At 49.3% G+C, this 20,311-nt stretch overlaps 2 protein-coding genes across 9 annotated transcripts; both read left to right on the forward strand.

Annotated features, from left to right (window-relative positions):
* Positions 1-29: 29 nt before the first annotated feature.
* On the forward strand, positions 30-4,122 carry ccdc47 (coiled-coil domain containing 47). Of its 4 annotated transcripts, none has more exons than XM_058048505.1 (13): positions 30-164; positions 887-1,197; positions 1,279-1,380; positions 1,967-2,141; positions 2,212-2,333; positions 2,406-2,471; positions 2,542-2,643; positions 2,772-2,882; positions 2,956-3,041; positions 3,122-3,180; positions 3,255-3,364; positions 3,450-3,617; positions 3,693-4,122. In XM_058048505.1, the coding sequence occupies exons 2-13, from the start codon at positions 895-897 to the stop codon at positions 3,771-3,773; spliced, it is 1,485 nt and encodes a 494-aa protein (XP_057904488.1). In that variant the 5' UTR covers positions 30-164; positions 887-894; the 3' UTR covers positions 3,774-4,122. The 4 variants fall into 4 exon arrangements, with proteins under 4 accessions (XP_057904488.1, XP_057904490.1, XP_057904492.1 ...); XM_058048507.1 differs by having other exon boundaries at positions 81-202; XM_058048509.1 differs by lacking the exon at positions 30-164 and adding an exon at positions 320-344.
* A 671-nt stretch (positions 4,123-4,793) lies between these two features.
* On the forward strand, positions 4,794-20,231 carry setd1a (SET domain containing 1A, histone lysine methyltransferase). 5 transcript variants are annotated; one of them, XM_058048395.1, is made up of 21 exons: positions 4,794-4,921; positions 5,898-6,042; positions 6,108-6,206; positions 6,331-6,601; positions 6,742-6,872; positions 6,993-7,243; positions 7,348-9,028; positions 9,179-10,156; positions 10,246-10,401; positions 10,484-10,568; positions 10,659-10,801; positions 11,327-11,366; positions 11,449-11,670; positions 11,739-13,003; positions 13,203-13,548; positions 13,621-13,802; positions 15,226-15,336; positions 15,795-15,914; positions 16,174-16,311; positions 17,454-19,210; positions 19,343-20,231. In XM_058048395.1, exons 2-20 carry the CDS (start codon positions 5,905-5,907, stop codon positions 17,625-17,627), a joined length of 6,531 nt encoding a protein of 2,176 aa, XP_057904378.1. In that variant the 5' UTR covers positions 4,794-4,921; positions 5,898-5,904; the 3' UTR covers positions 17,628-19,210; positions 19,343-20,231. The 5 variants fall into 5 exon arrangements, with proteins under 5 accessions (XP_057904378.1, XP_057904377.1, XP_057904375.1 ...); XM_058048394.1 differs by having other exon boundaries at positions 4,905-4,985; XM_058048392.1 differs by having other exon boundaries at positions 4,908-5,198.
* Positions 20,232-20,311: the final 80 nt, after the last annotated feature.

Here is a 20,311-nt window from a genome sequence, read left to right on the forward strand (position 1 = left end):
CAGTCACGTGATTATAAATTCTCGCGTTGACAGGCTCGTATCGCTGCTTGTTACTTTTACTTTGAAAGGTTAAAACCGTGTCAAAACCTTCAGACGTCTCATCCGCACAGTTCTGGAGACTGCTTGCGGTTAAACGGCCAAACGTGAACTCCGGCAAGACTCAGGTACGATACCGCAAGTCTCGATTCTATACTCGGTCTCCGTACGTCGCACTTTATTGCCACGCTAATTTGATTTCCGCTCAACTTGGCACCTCACCTAGCTAGTTAGCACGCTAACGCTAGCTAATAAGAAAGTAAGGGACTGGGTGCGGGGGGATGGTAGGACACTGGGGCGCGATTAAGGTAGGGGGGGTTTAATCCGATGTGTTAACAAGTTGTAACATCTAACCTACTCCCACAAACACTTTGACACTTTATTACTGCAGCAACGTGTGTTGTTTGGTCTTGTAGCCAACGTGTCGCTAAGCCTTAGGTTGTGCTAGCGACAGATTTGTGGTTAACCATTCACTCACACAGGCGGGCTGTTTAAGTTTAACTCCACGTAGTGTAGATGCGTGTTTTTCGGATTTGACAGGTAATAGTGTCTTTGTCATTGTTTACTAGGTTAAAGTCGCTCATTAGGGAGCTTTTCCCAGTGGGCTTTGTCACGTGACTACTAGTCTCCTGTTGTCATTTTTGACCACCTGAGAAACAAAAGGTTATTTTTCATGTTAAAGCAACACAGTGACGTCACTAATGCTTCATGCAAAGCTTCCATTGCCTTGTTTGACATTTATAGCACTTATGTACTTAAAGATTATAGGAAAAGGTGATAAATGTTTGATTCATTCCAGAGTTGTTCCACTACTCCGTGTTTGTTTTGTCATCTTCTGACTTCACCCCAGGCACCACCATGCAAAGAGCATACCTCTTCCTGGTCCCCACCCTGCTGCTGCTCCTCCTGGCCCTCCCCGCCTCCCGGGGGCGCTACAATGACGATTTTGACGACAGCGAGGACCTGGCGGACTTCGATGACAATGACTTCGCCGAGTTTGAGGACATGAACGATGACGTCACACCCGAGGCCGGAACCGCCCCGCCGCCACCGCAAAGAGCCAACCCTTCCTCGCACGACCAGGAAGACGAAGATGAAGACGAGGCCACTGTGGAGCTGGAGGATGACGGTCAGGATGGCTTTGAGGACTCCGACACGCAGGTCGACTCCATGTCAACATGTACTATGAAGATGTTGCTGTAGCTGACTGCAGTGAAGCTAACGCTGGCATGTGCTGTCTAGGATCAGGACATTTACAGCAAGTACGACCAGGAGGAGTTTGAGGGGATTGGAGACATGGAGAAGACTGGACACCCCATGAAGGACAACCTCATCATCACCACGGTATATATCAGTTAAAGAAAAAAACTTCCCTGAGTTTATTATCATTTATTTTATGTCAACTGTTTAGAATTAATTATGCTACAATTTGATGGCATCACAATCCTGTTGTAGCTCTTCAGCGGGGGCTGAGCTCCTGACTTATCTACCAAAACACCAGAGAGTGAGCGACCACAACTCTCGTTGACTAGCTATTTAGCTTCCTGAGTAATGGCACTAGTAGTAATAAACATTGGTGACACACGGTGAGGTGTATTTTTGCTAATATTGTTTTGGAAGAAGAAAAAAACTGGAAAGGTAACATACTGGAAGGTATGTACCAAAAAAATCAAATTTACTACTAATCTTATTTTATCTTATTTATAGTTAATCTGAGCAAGAAATATTAATCTTTTCATTGCAGTTTTTGGGAGTAGACTTATTTTTAAATTTTTTAGTACCCTCCAAAATCTGTTACATTTTGAACACTCCCTAAACGGTTCAAGCAAGACCAAAAACTGCAGTCATTTTTGACGCTCCCTAACTTCCTGCTGGTGTCACTGACTTTTGACTTTTCCCACGTTGTAAATTGCCGCCCGTTTGCGTGCAGGTCCCCCCGCATCTGCAGAACAGCTGGGAGAGCTACTACATGGAGATCCTGATGGTGACGGGCCTGCTGGCCTACATCATGAACTACATCATCGGCAAGAACAAGAACAGCCGGCTGGCTCAGGCGTGGTTCAACTCCCACAGAGAACTCCTCGAGAGCAACTTTGCTCTCGTCGGTGAGTTTCTGGCATCGCCGTCGGGATGTTTTGTGATGTCACGGCCGCTCTTAACGGTGCCTGCGCGCAGGCGATGACGGCACCAGCAAAGAAGCTGTGAGCACGGGGAAGCTCAACCAGGAAAACGAGCACATCTACAACCTGTGGTGCTCGGGCCGCGTGTGCTGTGAGGGCATGCTAATCCAGCTGAAGGTGTGTGTGTGTGTGTTTTTGCGCACTTGTGTCAACACGCAATGACTGTCATGCATGTGTTTGCGCTTCCAGTTCCTGAAGAGGCAGGACCTGCTCAACGTTTTGGCCAGGATGATGAGGCCTACCTGTGACCAAGTGGTTGGTACCATCTCAGCCGTGAGGATGCTTCTTGGTTTAGTTATCTCACCAAGCGTGTGTCTTTGTGCAGCAAATCAAAGTGACGCTAAATGACGAGGACATGGACACGTTTGTGTTCGCTGTGGGCACCAAGAAGTCCATGGCCCGTCTTCAGAAGGAGATGCAGGACTTGGTAAGTAGCCTGCACGTTTGCTTTCATTTTATTTCATCCAGTTACCCGGCGGGATACATTACCAGCATCTAGAATGCTGCATTGCTGGGTCTCTTATTTACGTGTCACGTACTCCACACTAAATGCAGAGTGAGTTCTGCGGGGACAAGCCAAAGTCCGGAGCCAAGTTCGGCCTTCCAGACTCCCTGGCTATCCTTACTGAGATGGGCGAGGTCACGGATGGCGTGATGGACAGCAAGGTGAGATTTGACCGGAATACTCTGGGAAGTTGTTTCTAACCACAATAAGGAGGACACCTTCTTCTGTTTTTAGATGGTGCATTACATCACCAACCATGCTGACAAGATCGAGTCCATCCATTTCTCGGACCAATTTTCTGGTCCAAAAGTTATGCAAGAGTGAGCGTCGTCTTAAAAAGAACACCGATTGGTGGCGTTGATGTGGCTGTTTGATGTTTGCAGTGTGCGTTGTTTTGCAGGGAGGGCCAGCCCTTAAAGCTGCCTGACACCAAGAAGACGCTGCTGTTTACATTCAATGGTGAATGCTTGGTGTTTACCACCACAACAATAACAGAAAACATGCTTATTTGGTCCATTACGCCGTGTTTGCAGTGCCTGGCATGGGCAACACCTCTCCCAAAGACATGGACGCTCTGCTCCCGCTCATGAACATGGTGATCTACAGCATCGATAAAGTCAAGAAGCTGCGTCTCAACCGAGAAGTGAGAGCACACACTCAACTTGATGTGCATGCATATCGTGTGACGCTTGAAGAGCATCGAAGATCCTCGCTGATGGTGTCCGCAGGGAAAAATGAAAGCGGACCGCAATCGGGCCCGGGTGGAGGAGAACTTCCTGAAGCAGACTCACGCGCAGCGCCAGGAGGCGGCCCAAACGCGCCGCGAAGAGAAGAAGCGAGCCGAGAAGGAGAGGATCATGAACGAGGAGGATCCGGACAGACAGCGTCGCCTTGAGGTCAGGGCTGAAGAATTCACTTGGAATCGTTTTTTTTTCTTTGCTGACAACAAAGGGCTTCGTTTCGCTTTTCAGGAAGCCGCCCAGCGCCGCGAGCAGAAGAAGATCGAGAAGAAGCAGATGAAGATGAAGCAGATCAAAGTGAAGGCCATGTGAGAGAACGGACGCCGTGTTTTCTGTGGCTGTGGCAAGCTGGGCCCGCTCCGTCGCCATCTGCTCATCTTGGCATTGAGCGCAAGTGAGAAGGACCTTTTGTCACTATCACATCTCATCAACACGACACACCCTCATCTTTTTATTACGTTGTCTTGGTGGGCTTTTAAAACGTCACCTGCTGTACCACATTTTTAAATAATGAAAAACAAGCACCACTGTGGAGTCGAATTGAATTGTAACAATAGCATTAAATGAACCCTGAATGGTAAAATGGACTCCATTTTAACTTATATCCGCTTGCAGGCTGTCTGTCATGGATATCTGAGCAAAGTCAATAAAGTGCACTGAAATGAAATTTGTTGTCGGGTTTCATTCAGAGATGTTGTCAGGGAGCAAAATGGTGGCTTCTATAATGGGGACTGGAACGGGTGTGGTTTGGCGCTAAATTTAACTTCCATGATTGTGTCAGCACTCTCTGGACTAGATTTGGTTTCATCACATCGGCCAAACTGTCAGGTTGGAAGCGATGACTGAAGTTGTGGTAATTCTTATTTTAACAACATCATAACAGTATATTACATAAGTACCTAATTGGATAAGCTGCTGAGGTTTGGGATGTTGATGGAGCATCTTGAGAGTGTGCCACCATTGGAGATGAAAGATGATGAATGAAATCAAGCTCATATAGTAAAAAGCCAATGAAGATGTGCAATGTATACTGGTAATTTCATTGTGTAATCATACAGTTCACTGCAAAAGGTTTTAGTGGACATTATATTGTTATTGTTATTATTATTGTTAATATAAACATTTTTGCTGCTTCTTTAAAATGTTTTTTTTAATTAAGACACAATTTTATTACCGAGGTGGTGTGGACAGTTCACAGACAGCCACTAGAGGGCGCTTTGTTCGACCGAGCTGTTAGATTCTCAAACGCAGATTCGGTCATATATTTCAGTTGTTGACATGACGTAGATAAACTTAATATAAAATTTGTCGGTTTATTAATTAATGAGAATTATTAACATTGCGTTTATTAAATGTGGTCATAGTAGTTTTTATGTGTTTTATTATTTTGCACGAAAGTGCTCGTCCGAAGTCAACTGCTGCATTTACTTCAACTGATGGCGAACAGGCGAGGCTTTCAGGTTTGCTACGCGATGGCCGCTCTCTCCAAAATATTGGGCTTTTAGAGACCAAAACAACGCCCAGGTGCTTCGTAGGGACTCGTCTTTGTATCGACTAACATCCGGAATGTTAGCGGCATCGTTTGCGCTCGTCAGTCTTGCTTGAGGGCGTCATCGGAGCTGTCCCGTTTGTGTTTGGGGGACTGTGTTTTTCTTGTTGCCCGGGCCTGGCCGCTGCTGCCTACACTGGAGCGGCGGGTTGCTACACTCGGATGAGCGGGCTGTAGGACTCTTGGAGGTGGGGGGCTAGATTTTTGTCGTAAAAGGGGGCCGGTAAAGCCCTGGAAATGCTTCCGCAACACCACCCCTGCTGATAATGTGCGCTCGGCTGAAGAAGTGTGATGATAAATAACGAGTTTGACTCTCAACTTGATTCTTATGCTAGTTAGCACTAGCCAACGGTCGCGAAAACTTCCTAGCATTAGCATAAAAAAGCATAACTAATTTACTGTCGTTGTGCAGCGCTCTGGTCGCCGTTAATGCGATATTTGCCACCCGGTCGTGAACCCGACTCGACTTTTGCCCAGTTTGAAACCCGCCTCGGCGTTAGTGCTCGGCTTCTTTGCATTTTGTCGCTGCGTGTTAGCCCATGCTAGCAGCGGGCTGCTAACTAAATTAGTACTCTGTGACGTAACGCGCTCATTGTTTTGACAGCATCTTGAAAACGTCAAGCAATTGCTTTTCTTTTATCCTTTGCCATGCTGTTTACGATATGCAAGTAGTTCTCTGAAGGCTAAGGCGTCCTCGCCATCACTCGCACTTGAGTTGTTTTTTTTATTTTCCGTGCTGTGTTTTGCAGTAGTTACGGCCGGTAGCATGTTATTAGCTGCGGCTGCGCGTCAGATGAGTCGTGGCCGCTTCGGCTACTGGCCATGCTTTCCTTATATTGCATCGTTAAATACTGTGACGTCTGACGTCTTTTTGTCTGACACTTTAGCTCTAGGATGGATCCAGACGGCGGGGCAGACGCACAAAAAGCTGTCAGTTTGCAGTGGAAGAGCTACAAACTCGTCCAGGACCCAGCTATCAGACGGGTCGCTCAGAAGATCTACAGATATGATGGAGTGCATTTCAGTGTACCCGTGAGTCCGATATTTCACTCTGTTATCTCGCATGCCTCTTTTTCACTATAATGTAACATTCCCAGGACTCTGGATTTCCCCCTGTTGGTGATCTACGGGATCCGAGACCCAGGAGGCTATGGTCGAGGTATACAGAAATGGTCCTGCCGGTGCCAAAGTTTAAGGTGAGACTATCCGACAAAGACTCAAAATAATCCAACAGCACATTCATAAGACTGGGAAAAAAAAAATCCTCATTCAGATTTATCGCAGTAATATGACAGTATCACTTGCGCCCCACCGCTGCAGCTCGACGAGTTCTACGTGGGCCCCATCCCCCTCAAAGAGGTGACCTTCGCTCGGCTCAACGACAACATCAAGGAGCCCTTCTTGGCCGAGATGTGCGCCAAGTTCGGGGAAGTGGAGGAGATGGAGATCCTGTTCCACCCCAAGACCAGGAAGCACTTAGGCCTGGCCAGGGTGTTGTTCACCAGCACTCGGGGGGCCAAGGACACGGTCAAGCAGCTGCACAACACCTCGGTCATGGGCAACATCATCCACGCTCAGCTGGATATAAAAGGTAAACGCAGCGAGAACGTGCAAACGCCACACAGAAGGTCCTGTGCCGGGATTGAAACCCACACATAAATAAGTTCTCACAACACTGTTATTGCACATATCCATCTTGGTAAGAAATAAATATTTTTTTGTTGTGTTCAGGCCAGCAGAGGCAGAAATATTACGACCTGATTGTCAACGGCTCCTACACGCCCCAGACGGTCCCTCTAGGAGGCAAGGCCTTAGTAGACTGTCTCACACCCCAGACCCCAACACAGCAACAAACTGACACGGTACGACACGGATCTGCACTGTCCGTAGTTTTGTCCAGGATGTAGCGTAGGAAACTGAACACAAATACGCATTTTCTTCATTTCCAAAGTGCTAATCCAACGCTCTTCTCCAATCCGCAGTCGTCAGACATCAGGCGGAGGCTCTCCAGCGAGCTGGCCGTGTTGGCGGCGGGTGTCCAAGCCCTCACCTCGGGGAATGTCACCCCTTGCTCCGCGGATACCGGCTTTGGCGAACAGCGTCTGGACACGCCCCCTTCCTCCATGACTGGCGCCTACACCTCTGGTTCCTCTGCGTCCTCCCAAGGTGGAACTCCCTACAGCTCCCGGTCTGGCACGCCATTCTCTCAAGAATCGGGCTATTCCGGTGCCAGGTGAGCGGTGGCCATTTTTAGTTTTTTACTTTACTCAATGACACATTTCATAGATCTGGAATTGGACATATGAGATCCGTAAACATCCTTGTTTTTCCTCACAGGCACACTGGCTACAACACTGGCACTTTGGGAAGCGGTTACCCCCCTCAGGATATGCTTCCTTCCTCCTCCTCATCCTCCGCCGTCTCCTCCACCGTGGGGGGGTACAAAGTGTCCCGCTACTCCGAGGATGTTCACGAGCCCCCGGTGTACCACAGAGGTCGCCCCATGTATCCCCCTGCCGCCTCGTTCCGTCCCAACGAGCCGCCGTGCTATCCGCCGTACCCAAATGCGGGAGGACCCGGCCCTCACATGGCGCACCACTCCACAATGCACCTGCCCCCGCTGGCCTCCCAGTATGATCAGCCCCTTGTGTCCGAGCGAGACAGGGAGCGGGATAGAGACTCTGGAGGCCGCTACGGGGCGGGGGCCGTTGTCTCCAGAAGGTCATCTTACCATCACCAGCAGGACACCAACTCCTCCTCCAAGTACCATTCCCACCACTCCCACCACCACTCTGACCGCCGGGACGACCGGGGGTATCGGCGGGACAGCACGGGGTCACGCTCGAGCGACCACGGTCACCAGCGGCATCGCAACCACCACCATTCTCACAACCACCACAGCAGCCGCAGGAAGAGCAGCCACGACCGGGACAGGGATCGGGATCGGGACCGAGAACGAGACCGGGAAAGAGACGGCGACTACTCCAACAGCTCCGACCCCCGATACAATTCCAATTCGTATCGCTCCTCTTCTAACAGCATGTCTCCTCCACCCTCATCCTACTCGGCGTATTCCGCCTCCAAAGAGCCCGCCCCGGGCCCTCCTCAGGGATTGGACGTATCCGCTCGTTTAGGGGCCCCAAGTCTCGCAGAGAGGGGCCCTCCGCCTTCAGCGGGTGCAGAGAAGGACTACCACTCTGGTCACCACGGCGCTCTGCCGCCGCCGCCTCCCCCACCGCCACCACCTCCCCTGCCGCCAGCCTCCGTCATTGCTGCCGCCGTGGCCGAGACGCTTGGAACGCTGGATTTCAGCCAGGACAGCCCCGCCCGTGAAGAGCAGTGGTCTAAGCCCAAACGCCGTCCCAGCACCCCACCTGTGCCACCGAAAACCCCCCCGCCATTGTCCCCACCGCCCTCCATTGCTTCATCTACGTCCCCTTCCGCCTCCTCCCTCCCCCAGCACCCTTCGGCCACCGCCAGCCCCTCATCAGCCCCCCAGCGTGGCTCTGCCTCCCCAGAGCCAGATTCCACCAATGAGAGCTTGCCGTTTGCTTACCACAGCAGCAGCCTGGACTCCCGCATAGAGATGCTCCTCAAGGAACAGAAGGCCAAGTTCTCCTTCCTCGCATCCGATGAGGAAGATGAGGATGAGCGGAAAGAGGACAAGCAGAGGGGCACACGGGCAGGCGGTGGGGATAATAAAGGGCGGGTGGGTGATGGACGAGGGGAGCACGAAAGTGTCAATCAGGCCGGAGACAGCGGGGACAAGGGGAAAGGGGAGCGCGACCTCAGGAAAAGAGGGAAGGGCAAAGAGGGTCGGAAGAGTCCCGTCGAACCACCGTCCTCAACTGCATCGTCTTCCACATACTCCCCCCACGTCCCGCCTCCAGAGGAGCCCCCTCCCCAGGTTGGCCCCACCGTGGCCGAAGCCGTGCAGCAGGAGACGTCCCAGGATGGGAATGCTGACGCACGGAGCAGGACGGGAGCGCGCACGCCACCCTTCAATGGCCAGAGTCAGGTGAGGTTGATTGGTCCATAGCTGTAAACGTGAGGTCACATGAGTCAGTAGATTTGATTGACAGTTGTCTTAAAGGGGCGGGGCTAGTCTCAAAGCAAAGTTATCCTGTGATGGGGGCTTTCCAAATATTAAGTCTTTGTTTCCTTTCAGTCGCCCCCGCATTCCTCGGGGGAGGACATGGAGATCTCCGACGAGGAGGAGGGGGAGTTGACCATCACAACGGTGACCACCCACCAGCCCTCAATGACCTCCTGTTCCTCGCCATCGTCATCCCAAGCAGCCATGCCCTCGCAGACGACGGACACCTCGTCTTCTCCCCCGCCCATCTCTGACTCGGCACAGCACTTTGGCACCTCCATGCACCCGCCCATCCCCTCCTACCCCCCTCACCTGCCTCCGCCGCCTCCCCCGGGCTACTCGCTGCAGCCGCCCCCGCCTCCCGGGATCCCCCCGCCTCACATGGAGCTGCACCCCGAGTACCCGCCACCCCTGCCCCCCCACATGTATGACTATGCCAGCTCCATGGAGCTGATGAACCAGTACACGGGCGGCGCCCCCATGTCCTTCCAGATGCAGACGCACATGCTCAGTCGTCTGCACCAGTTGCGCATGTCGTCGTCCAACGGCACGCCGGGCCCGGGCGAGGCAGCCACAGGAGACTACTCCTCCTACCATCTGCACTCCGTGCCGCCACCGCCCCACCCCTACATGGACCAAGAAGGGAGCGGGGCGGGCGCCGGTCATTACGAGCAAGATCACCGCTACATGCCCCCACACATGCCCTACCCTTACACCGACCCACACGGCACGCAAATACCGCCGCCCCACCTACCGCCTCCCCACACTGCGTGGCCGCCGCACCCTTTAGCCACCCACTACCCCTCCTACATGCCTCCGGCCGCCTATGGCACCATGCCGCCCGGCGAGGGGGGCGAGTACCAGACCCCCGGGGAGGAGATGCCCTTGCTTGCTGACAACCCTCATGAAGCCACCGTGCAGATGGTGCTCGCCACTCTCATCCAGGAGATGAAGAACATCATGCAGAGGGACCTCAACCGCAAGATGGTGGAGAACATCGCCTTTGCCACCTTTGACGAGTGGTGGGACAGGAAGGAGACGAAAGCCAAGGTAGGGAAGTGGTCATGGTTTCATCTGTTTTGGGACAAATGTTGGAGATTATGACTGGAATCTTCAAACTGTTTTTTTTCTTTTCCCAGCCATTCCAGACGATGTCAGCCTTACGTGATGATGAGAAGAAGGAGGAGAAGGTGAGCCGTCCTCGTGAGCCTCTCACGTCTCTTGTGGACTGGGCAAAAAGCGGAGGCGTGGAGGGATTCTCTCTGCGTGGAGCGCTAAGACTGCCCTCCTTCAAGGTAACACAAGCGCAAGACCTGATGAAGCCATAAACCAAAACGTGGATCTACACCATAGACAAATATGACTGTTCTCGTTTAGGTGAAGAGGAAAGAACCTCAGGAGCTCACGGAGGGAGACATGAAGAGGCCGCGCCCCTCCACGCCACCTGACGAGGACGATGAAGGTTTGCTGCGCACGTCCCGACGCTTTAAACGCCCGCGTTGGCGTGTTGGAGGAACATGCTGGCCGCTTGACCTCCGCATCTCGTTTGCAGCTGCCGATGGGAGAACGCCAGAGGCCGGCAGACACGGAGCTGGAAGAGACAACAAGAGGAGGAAAAAGAAGCCCAGAAATCGCAAACCCTGGGAGCTGGACAGCGAGGGAGAAGAAACATCGGATGGCTCTTCCTCGGAAAAGGTAAAAACAATCACATTGGTGTCCCTTTATTCCCAAATGCTATGGCGTCAGGGAATTAGGCTATTTGTACCGTACCGTCACTTTTATGCTGCTGTTTCGAGGCGTTTAGAGGCATTTATTTTGCACAAAGTTGCAGCTGTCATGGCATAATTACATGACACGCCCTTATTACTCACATAAATTAATTTGCTGGTGACGGAGCACGTCCCTGTTAGATGGTTTTGTATGAATTGGCGCTGTAAGATTAAGATCCGCATGGAGCCGTCACATTCCAGTCATCCTACGACGTTGCGCGTGTGCATGGAAACGTGCCGGGCTGGAGATCACCTCTTTCGATGGAGCTGTAAGAGAGAGCATGCGATTCATTGCACCCCTTGCCCAAACATGCCGTGCTTTAGTTGTTTAGTTTTGGTTTGTTTAATGTTATTATGTTGCTATTCCTGCATGCGTCACTAGGGGGCAGCATTTAATCTGTAATCACTGTTTTCCTGCTCTAACTTTTAATGTCAACTCTTTCTTTTGGAGGAGGATGAGGAAGTGGAGGCGAGTGAGAAGGAGTCTGATGGTAAATTAATCAATCAATCCATGACACATGAGACTTTTGTGTCTTTTCTGCTCGACAGAAATAACAAAATCTTTCTTTTCAGATGATGCTCTCAGCGCAGATAGCGATGACGAGAGCCTTTCGTCATCGTCCGACGGCTCGTCGTCCTCCGGATCCTCCTCCTCATCTTCCTCTGAGGATGAAGAGGAAGGCGAGAGGCCCGACAGCGACGGACCAGACACCATGGACGAGTCCACCATGGACAGCACCACAGAAAAAGACGGCCTCAGAGGGAAGATCTTTCCAAAGGCTGCAGTCAAAACTGGTAAGTGGAAGGTCCTCTACCAGGAACATCACCACAACATCAGCAGCTGAAGATGCCTTCTCATTCAGGTGACGCCAAAGACGGCAAGGCGGATGGAAGAGCACTCTCCAAACGACCGCCATCGCCGCCATACCCCCGTCCTTCGTCCCCCGTGGTCCTCGTGCCCCCGCTCAAAAAACGCAGGAAGACCGTCTCGTTCTCCACGGAGGAGAACAGCAAAGCAGCGTCATCAACGCTGTCTTCACCTCCCTCCCAAGCGGCGGGTGAATCTCCCCTTCTCCTCTCGCCCAGCAGACCCTCAGACCCCCGTGCCGCCGCCGCCGCATCCTCCGCACGTCCCTCTCATGGCATCCAGCTGCTTCCCTTCGCCTCCAAACCAGGCGAAGGCAACGCCCTCATTGTGCCGCCGTGTGGAAGAACTCCAGATTCCCATGAGTCCAAAAGGACCCCTCTGTCCCCCCAGGCTGCCCCCACCAAAGTGCCCGGCAAACGGGGCTCAGGCAAAGACTCGCCCAAATCCTCCACCTCTCCCATCATGGTGTGCCGCACGGTGCAGAACCTCCCCTTGGACCACGCCTCCATGTGCAGGATGGCCTTCGAGGAGGCTCCCCCTCCGTCTCCCATCAGCAAACGGGGCAAGGGAAAGACCCGCCCCACCGGTTTTTCTATGTCCACCTGTCACCCCCTCAAAGAGGAAGACGAGGATGAGGAGGACAATCAGAGGCTGAGGCTGCGGGAACAACTGGGGGCGTCCAGCCTCTTGCAGCTGGCCTCCGCCTCAACCGCCGACCTCTCCGTGCTGGCCGACGTCGCTCTGACAATGGACCCCGAGGCCGGGGACTCCGAGGAGACCGAGACATCGGACGAGGCAGAGGAGCAGAAGATGGGGGGAGGTCTCTTCTCGGGGGAGGCGCTGTTGCGTGTCATGAGTTTGGAGAGCGTGGTTGTGTTCATGGAGCACAGCTATTCCAAGCCGCCCCTTCTCACGGGGCCACCTGCCCCCAAAAAGACCTCCTCCAAGCAGGACTCGTCAGTTCTCCTCCCAGCAGACCTCAACACCATCTCTGGGGTGCTGGAGGCACCGGAGGAGGTCATTGGCGAGGCGCTGCCACCCAGAGGGGACTCTGGGGAATATTTGGGATTGCTGTGCCCGGCTGAGTCGAGCCCGGCCTCAGTTTCTCCAGCCAAGAAGTTGATGGCGAGTAAAGCACTGGAACTTGAGAAGAGCAAAAAGAAGAGAAGTAAAGACAAGGACAAAGAGAACTTGGAATTTCTTCCCGCAAAACAAGCGAAGGAACAGCCCAGCAAGAAACAGAAGAAGCGGAAACTCGAGGTGTGTTTGCTATGTCCATCTTTTATCTTGCTGGATGCAACATTAGGTACACATCCTATACGAGACGCGTCAGATATTATTTGTTATTGCTAATAGAACCATTTAATCACTATGTGGACCATGTGATTTAACTGACCAATCAGCTATTGGTACACGATCACATCCACAAGGACCTGAACCCGATGTTGCCTCTGTACAGGACTCGGACCCGGAGGAAGACGTGGACGTGGAGGAGCTGGAGTCGGGCGAGCTGTCGAGCACAGACTCTGAGGACGAGGTCCTGGAGGAGGTGAGGAAGAGCGAACGTCTCTTCCTGCAGGAGGCCGGCGTGATGTCGTCCAAACCCGCTCCATCTCCCGAGCCGCCGCCGGCTGTGAAGTACGAGAACCGCAGCGAGTTTGAGCAGATGACCATCCTCTACGACATCTGGAACTCGGGCCTGGATGGCGAGGACTTAATGCTGCTGAAGAAGACGTATGAGAAGCTGCTGCAAGACAACCACTCCTCCGACTGGCTCAATGACACCCACTGGGTCCAGCACACTGATATCCTTACCATCCATTTGTGTGAAGTTCTTCATGTCATATTAGCGTATTAGCCTTAACGCTGAGCCCCACTGACCAATTTGCCAAACCCTCGACGTAAGAAGAGGAGCACGGATGGGCAGCTTCGGGAGCACGTGACCGGCTCTGCCAGGAGCGAGGGCTACTACGCCATCAGCCGCAAGGAGAAGGACGTCTACCTTGACCTGGATCTTCCCGAGCAGGTCATAAGGGAAGTGGAGAATGTCGACAGCTCGGTAAGCACCAATCATGCATCCATTACACCTCACCGTGTCTGAGAGCAGTGCATTCCAGTTATTTTGCCTTAAAGCAGAGGTAGGGAACCTATGGCTCGGGAGCCAGGTAGGGCTCTTTTGATGACTGTATCTGGCTCTCAAGCATTTCTTACCACAAGAAAAATGCATTTTTGCTAACATTTTAAAGTAAACATCACAGAAATGACTGTTATGCATTTTAATTCGTCCATCTATATTCTGCTGCAATACGGCCAACCATATCTATCTTTCCTGATGATATTTTCCAGGTCAAACACCAAAACTTGATTATTACTGGGTAATGCTGTAGTCTACCTCGGTCATTGAGATGTCAAAAAAACATGTAAATGTAAACTTTCCTCCTTTAGTCAAATAGCTAAAGCTGCAGAACCAAGCCTTCTGGTGAAGATGGCCAAAAGAATGAAATATACTGAATACGGTTCAAAACTATGCAGCAGCAAAAGTTGCATTAATGGCAGCAAGTATTTGATTTATTATTAGACACTGCGCTGCTCACGAAAGTATGCTGACCACACCCCATTGGCGTGGGGTAGTGTACCTGGTCTACACAATTAGAGCCCATTATATCTAAAACTGTTGGTCTTACATAAAAATGCACACATTTTATTGCATTCAATGTTTAAAAAAATGTATATGGCTCTCACAGATACACATTTTAAAATATCTGGCCTTCATGGCTCTCTTAGCCAAAAAGGTTCCCGACCCCTGCCTTAAAGCCACGGAGGCGCGCTGGGTTGTGCTTCTTGGCCGTGACCAGCAGAGGGTGCAATGAAATCCTACCCGACTGGTTTACCGCTGCATTGTTTGCAGTACCACTGATGAAACGTATTGTGCTTTTGCATGTGTAGAGTTGTAGCAATTATTTTTCTTTTCTTCATAAGCCGTTTATAATTGCTTCATCGGAATGAAGACGTAGTTATGGGAGTGCACCCTTTCCTTTTTGGCATTGAAAGAAAACCTCAGCTTGCCCATCCCGTCACTGCAGCGTTGTTGGTAAGCTCAGCTGAAATGTGAGTCACAGAAGCTTTCCACAGTTCCAACAAACCGATTGTGGCGACTTCTTGGCCTTTGTAGGCTCTGCAAGCATCCGTCTGGGGGTCCAGCGGTGGCCCGCTATGTTCCCTTTAAAAAAACAAAAAAAAACTGGCAGGAAAAACAGTGAGATGCAATGTTAGTTTTGGGTTGGACCTTCTGTACATGTGGGAGAAAGGTTTCACAATTGATTTATTGAGCAAATCACGATTAGGAGCCGTTGGTCTTATCTGCTTTGTCAAGTAGCTTCACTGATCTACGTCGAGGTCAAGGTTCTTTACCTCAATCTCAAGGCCACATGATTAAAAAAAAAAAAAACTTTCAAGCTAATGGTCTGGGTTTTTTTTCTCAGGGCACCAACCGTGCGCTTTCTGAGAGGCGCTCTGAGCAGCGACGCCTCCTGACTGTCATCGGCACGCCGGCCGTCATGGACTCTGACCTCCTCAAGCTCAACCAGCTCAAGGTACGCGCGTGCACTCGGACAATTAGCACATTCTTTATGTGTGTCCTAATTCCGGACGACGTCATAAGAAGTTGGTCGCCTCAAGCTGTTGCACAACACAGCGATGACATTGTGGTAACACGCCCACGCAGGATGTGAGAACGCAACGACGGCGACAGCAAATCTGGAGCTACCTGTTCAGCCTTTCTCATTCACCCATTATAACGGGACTGTCTGAATGCACTTGTTGTTACGCCTCTGTAAAGTAGATGGCGTCCTAACACCTCACCTTTCACGTTTTTTGTCAAATTATTTTGGCCAATTATTATGCAAATTTGATGTTATCAAACCACCATCTCCATCACCGCAGATAGATTGCAATCCTGTGGGAAAATGTGTCACATTTAAAGCTACATGTCAAAGCTCCCCCTCCAGTCGTAATCCTGAACTAAGCGGCCTTTTTTCCTGTGCTTGTGCAGTTCCGTAAGAAGAAGCTCCGATTCGGACGCAGCAGGATCCACGAGTGGGGCCTCTTCGCCATGGAGGCCATCGCCGCCGACGAGATGGTCATCGAGTATGTAGGTCAGAACATAAGACAGGTGAGCGGCTTATCTTGGAAATTCACACTATCACTAGCCGTGTTGAAGCTAGGCCGTGGGTGTCCAAAGTACGGCTCAATTGTTCTCAGGCCACACTCCGTATTTCACTTCCTCCCTTGAAATAATGCTAACATGGTAAACCAGGACTGTAACATGCTAGCATATCAACGCTGCATTGCTTTTAGCCTGGTTTAGAAAAGACGACAGAAGAGCAAGAAGCACACTGAATTCAAACGCTTTTATGTCCACGTGCCTACAGATGGTAGCGGACAATCGTGAGAAGCGGTACGCTCAGCAGGGCATCGGGAGCAGCTACTTGTTCCGAGTGGACCACGACACCATCATAGACGCCACCAAGTGCGGCAACTTGGCCCGCTTCATCAACCACTGCTGCACTGTGAGTTGGCCCCACCGTACCTTATTATCGTCACACAACGCCGGTATTGCCATATACTATACAGCAGGGGTGCTCACACTTTTTCAGCATGCGAGCTACTTTTAAAATGACCGAGTCAAAATGATCTACCCACTACAAAAATGCAAAACATCTATTTATTTTCAAATGTATTGAGGATTATTTGTACGTACAATGTATGTTGATGTACCTTACATAACCAAATGAGCCAATATTGCAAAACACACATAATTAACTATTAACATTTTTTGTAATTACCTGAGTTTACTTTGATGACTTGCACTGAATTGAACCAGCCAGGGATGCATAGTCCGGACAGTAGCTGCTGATAGCCAGCCTCAAGCACACTTCCAAATGTTATCAGTCATGGATAATATCCGTATCATAATATCCGTATAATATTCCATATCCGTATGGAAGTGATATGTTTTTTTGCGTTTTTACTTGGTCCAGTTTTTGCCTTTTTACTTGGTCCAGTTTTTGCCTTTTTACTTGGTCCAGCTCCTTCACTCATTTTAGTGACCATAAACTTTAGCGAGGGCTTAAAATCTCGCAATTCGCCGACTAGCTTAGCACTCATTTTAGTGACCATAAACTTTAGCGAGGGCTTTAAAATCTGACGCAATTCGCCGACTATCTTAGCACTTTGCATCGTTGTTTACGCATGAGCGGTGACCTAAAGGTCAAAATTCAGTTGTCATCTGACTGGTTGTCCTGTATGTCAATCAAGTCAATCAACGGGGATGGATGATAGGCTGACATCGTAAGTTCTGCTGCACTTAGAGACGTCGTTTGATTTGATTGGTCGCCCGAAGGGCAACATTCTGTTGTCATCTGAATGGCTGCCCTGTATATCAATCAAGTGACGGCATTGATGCTGGGATGATATTTTTTTAATGTCACGCCGCGATCGACCAGCGATCGACCAGTACGATCGCGATCGACTTAATGAGCACCCCTGCTATACAGTATACTTATATACAGTACCTTAATATAATATCATACAACGCTAGTATCCCCATACAGTCGTTATATGATATACATGACAATCATCCAGTGCCGCTCCTTGCATGTGATCTGCTACACCGATCTACTCTACATCAGAGCATCTCTTCCCCTTGCAGCCAAACTGCTACGCCAAGGTGATCACCATCGAGTCCCAGAAGAAGATCGTCATCTACTCCAAGCAGCCCATCGCCGTCAACGAGGAGATCACCTACGACTACAAGTTCCCCCTGGAGGAGAACAAGATCCCCTGCCTGTGCGGCACCGAGAACTGCCGCGGCACGCTCAACTAACCGGCCGGTGCTCTTTGCTCAGCGGCCTCTCTAAGGGGGGGGGGGGGGCGCCGTGGAGAGAGCCTCTCAGCTCCGTAAAGGTCCACACAAAAACACAAATGACGCACACAGATCAATTCAGGGTTTTTAAAGTTAAAATGGAAAAAAAAAAAAAAAAAGCGCTTGTGTCGGAGCGCACTTTTAAGCTAACAGTTTGGTCTTTGCGTTATTTTCATTTGCTCCTCGTTTGCTCTCTTATGGCTTTGCTTGTTTTTATTCTCACCTCACACCTTCTGCTTTTGTCTCACGTTTGTGCTCGTCTTTGTGTTGGTGGCAAAGTGTCTGCTTTTCTCTACGTGTCGTCCTCAAAAATACGAGCACGTCTCCATAAATGAGAATTTGGTGCAAAAGTCAATTTGATTTCTGGACTTGGCGTTCAGACTAGAGATCAAAGTTAGGCAAACTGAATTTGGCCTTTTATATTAGCGATAAGTATCAAAATTATTAAGAAATGTGTTCTGGCAATGTTTGGGTGTGTGTAGTGAATGTATAGAATATAAAAGTAATTATTTTTATTCAACCACTAAAACCAACCATATTCTCATTTACTGAGCTGTACCTGTATACGTTTGATTTGTACACTTTTTTTTTTCTACCAAACTCCTGCGGGTCGTCGTCAGTGTTTGCACAAATGTTTTTAATTAAGAGGCACATCTCTTTCTTCTATCATCTCCTTTCATCTCCTTTCAAAAAGGCTCTTTAGAGGTTATTCCCCCCACCAACCCCTCGTAGAGAAATAGTTTATTTAGAGCGTCGGCGAAGGCAAACTCGTCCAAAGTTTTATCTCTTCAGTAGCAACAAGACATCTGCTTTTGTCTGCCCAACAGGAAAAATGTCTTTTCTTGTTTGCGACAAAAAAAAAATCCTGTCTCACGACAAAACCCCAGCGTCTTTTTTTGTCTCTTACAGGATGAAGCGATGAAAAAAAGTGATGTAAATAATGTCAGAAAGTGTTTGTTTCTCGTAGAAACACACTCGATTCCAAGCTGTAAATACCTTCCTTTCCCTCTCTCCGCGAGGACACTTGTACATATCTTCCATCCTTTTTTTTTATTCTTCCTCCTTTTAATTTGACGATTATTTTAATATTATTTCTCTTGTATTAATACGTTGGATCCTTTATTAATGGTGCATTAAAATATTTTTTAAATAAAGTCAAAGCTTGTGATGGTTTTCTGCGCGAGGAGTCGACAGGAAGTGGCTTGCGTTGCATTTCCTGCTGACATCACGTCATGCACCTGCAAGCACTCGAACGCCGGACGTCAAAGGAAGTTCTGGAATCTGAAGCAACAGGTGACGGATGATGATGATGATGATGATGCCATTGTTACGTTGCATTAATGTCTAAATGGGGACATTTTGTTTTTGTTTCCAGAGTCTGAACTCGGCACGGGCGTCTGTTTGTTTGCCAGGCTGTGTTGCGCCACGACTGATGAACTTTGACCTGCTTTGGAGCGGCGCGGCTCCAATCACGGCGTGCAATGACCTCGAACGGCAGTCCAAAGCACGGCAGTGAGAACACGAAGAAAGAGTTGTCATGTCAAGTAAGTCATTTTCGCTGAAACCTGAATCAAGGTGACATTTAGTCAGCAATAAAGTTGTGAATGAGTAGTGAATATGTGTACTCTGTGTATTTTCACTAACATTGCGTGTACTGTTTGTATTTTCATTAACAGGTGTGTTGCACAACAAGGCTGCTTCTTACACTCTTACACTTTTTCATATTTTACATCCTTTTTCTTTCTATTTTTTAACATGTAAACTATATAATACAATATAATAGTATTACATATACAGACATTATATTAACTGCAACATTAGTCCATTAGTTTTCCCCAAAAGCATCAGTAAATGATGTCTGTTTTGTGCTTGAATATGGAATATTATTATCCAAAAATGAACATTTCAGCAAATTCTATATTCCTAACCTAAATTGTATCCCTGAAAATACACGTCAGAAGAAGCATTGTAATTATGAAGTACTGTATTCTACATTGGCCACTAGGTGTCAGTAATGTTCAGTGACGCAGGCATTTACCTCCACTAAGTTTCCTTAGCAAATACATGTAATGTGATACTACTGTAGCAAGAGTATTTACTCTTGTTTTGGGGTAATAAAAGTGTAAAGCCATTTAAATCCACCAGTACTGTAGTGGCGGAAGTACGTTGCTCGGTGAAAAACCTGATTTAGGTCTATTTCATCCATTTATATCTACTATCATGGGTAAAATAAGTGTAAAGGTGACTAGTATATGGCTCTATTCTTAACAGGTTTTCTATGTCATAACTACGAAAATATTGCACTTAATTTTCCATCCATTACGCAGGAATTCTCTTATCACCAGCATGAACTTGAACTAATCACCTCTGAAAAACTGACAGGCACACATGTCCATTTAGTGTTTGCTATTATTAGATGCCGGGCGGTACGTGAACGCACCCCCCATAAGTCCTGCTCACATACACATTCCTCACATTGTCTGTACGCGCTTCTATACTTTCACTAGCACATGCTAGCCTATAAACGCAAGAAAGTATTTGTCAAAAGTATGACATCATTTCCACATAGCGGTTTTAGTTACGGCAGAAAGTCAAAAAAAAGCCTGACGTCATCAAACGTCATTTTGCATTAATGGCGACATTAA

The sequence above is a fragment of the Doryrhamphus excisus genome, chromosome 15 (assembly GCF_030265055.1).
Source record: "Doryrhamphus excisus isolate RoL2022-K1 chromosome 15, RoL_Dexc_1.0, whole genome shotgun sequence".
NCBI classification, from domain to species: Eukaryota; Metazoa; Chordata; class Actinopteri; order Syngnathiformes; family Syngnathidae; genus Doryrhamphus; species Doryrhamphus excisus.

Bases quoted from the DNA above. Each gene is read 5' to 3' on its own strand.
- setd1a (XM_058048395.1), top strand. From the start codon at position 5,905: ATGGATCCAGACGGCGGGGCAGACGCACAAAAAGCTGTCAGTTTGCAG. The intron at 6,602-6,741 runs GTAAACGCAGCG...TGTTGTGTTCAG, and splicing joins CGCTCAGCTGGATATAAAAG to GCCAGCAGAGGCAGAAATAT. The intron at 7,244-7,347 runs GTGAGCGGTGGC...TTTTCCTCACAG, and splicing joins TCGGGCTATTCCGGTGCCAG to GCACACTGGCTACAACACTG.
- ccdc47 (XM_058048505.1), top strand. From the start codon at position 895: ATGCAAAGAGCATACCTCTTCCTGGTCCCCACCCTGCTGCTGCTCCTC. The intron at 2,883-2,955 runs GTGAGATTTGAC...TTCTGTTTTTAG, and splicing joins ATGGCGTGATGGACAGCAAG to ATGGTGCATTACATCACCAA. The intron at 3,365-3,449 runs GTGAGAGCACAC...TGGTGTCCGCAG, and splicing joins AGCTGCGTCTCAACCGAGAA to GGAAAAATGAAAGCGGACCG.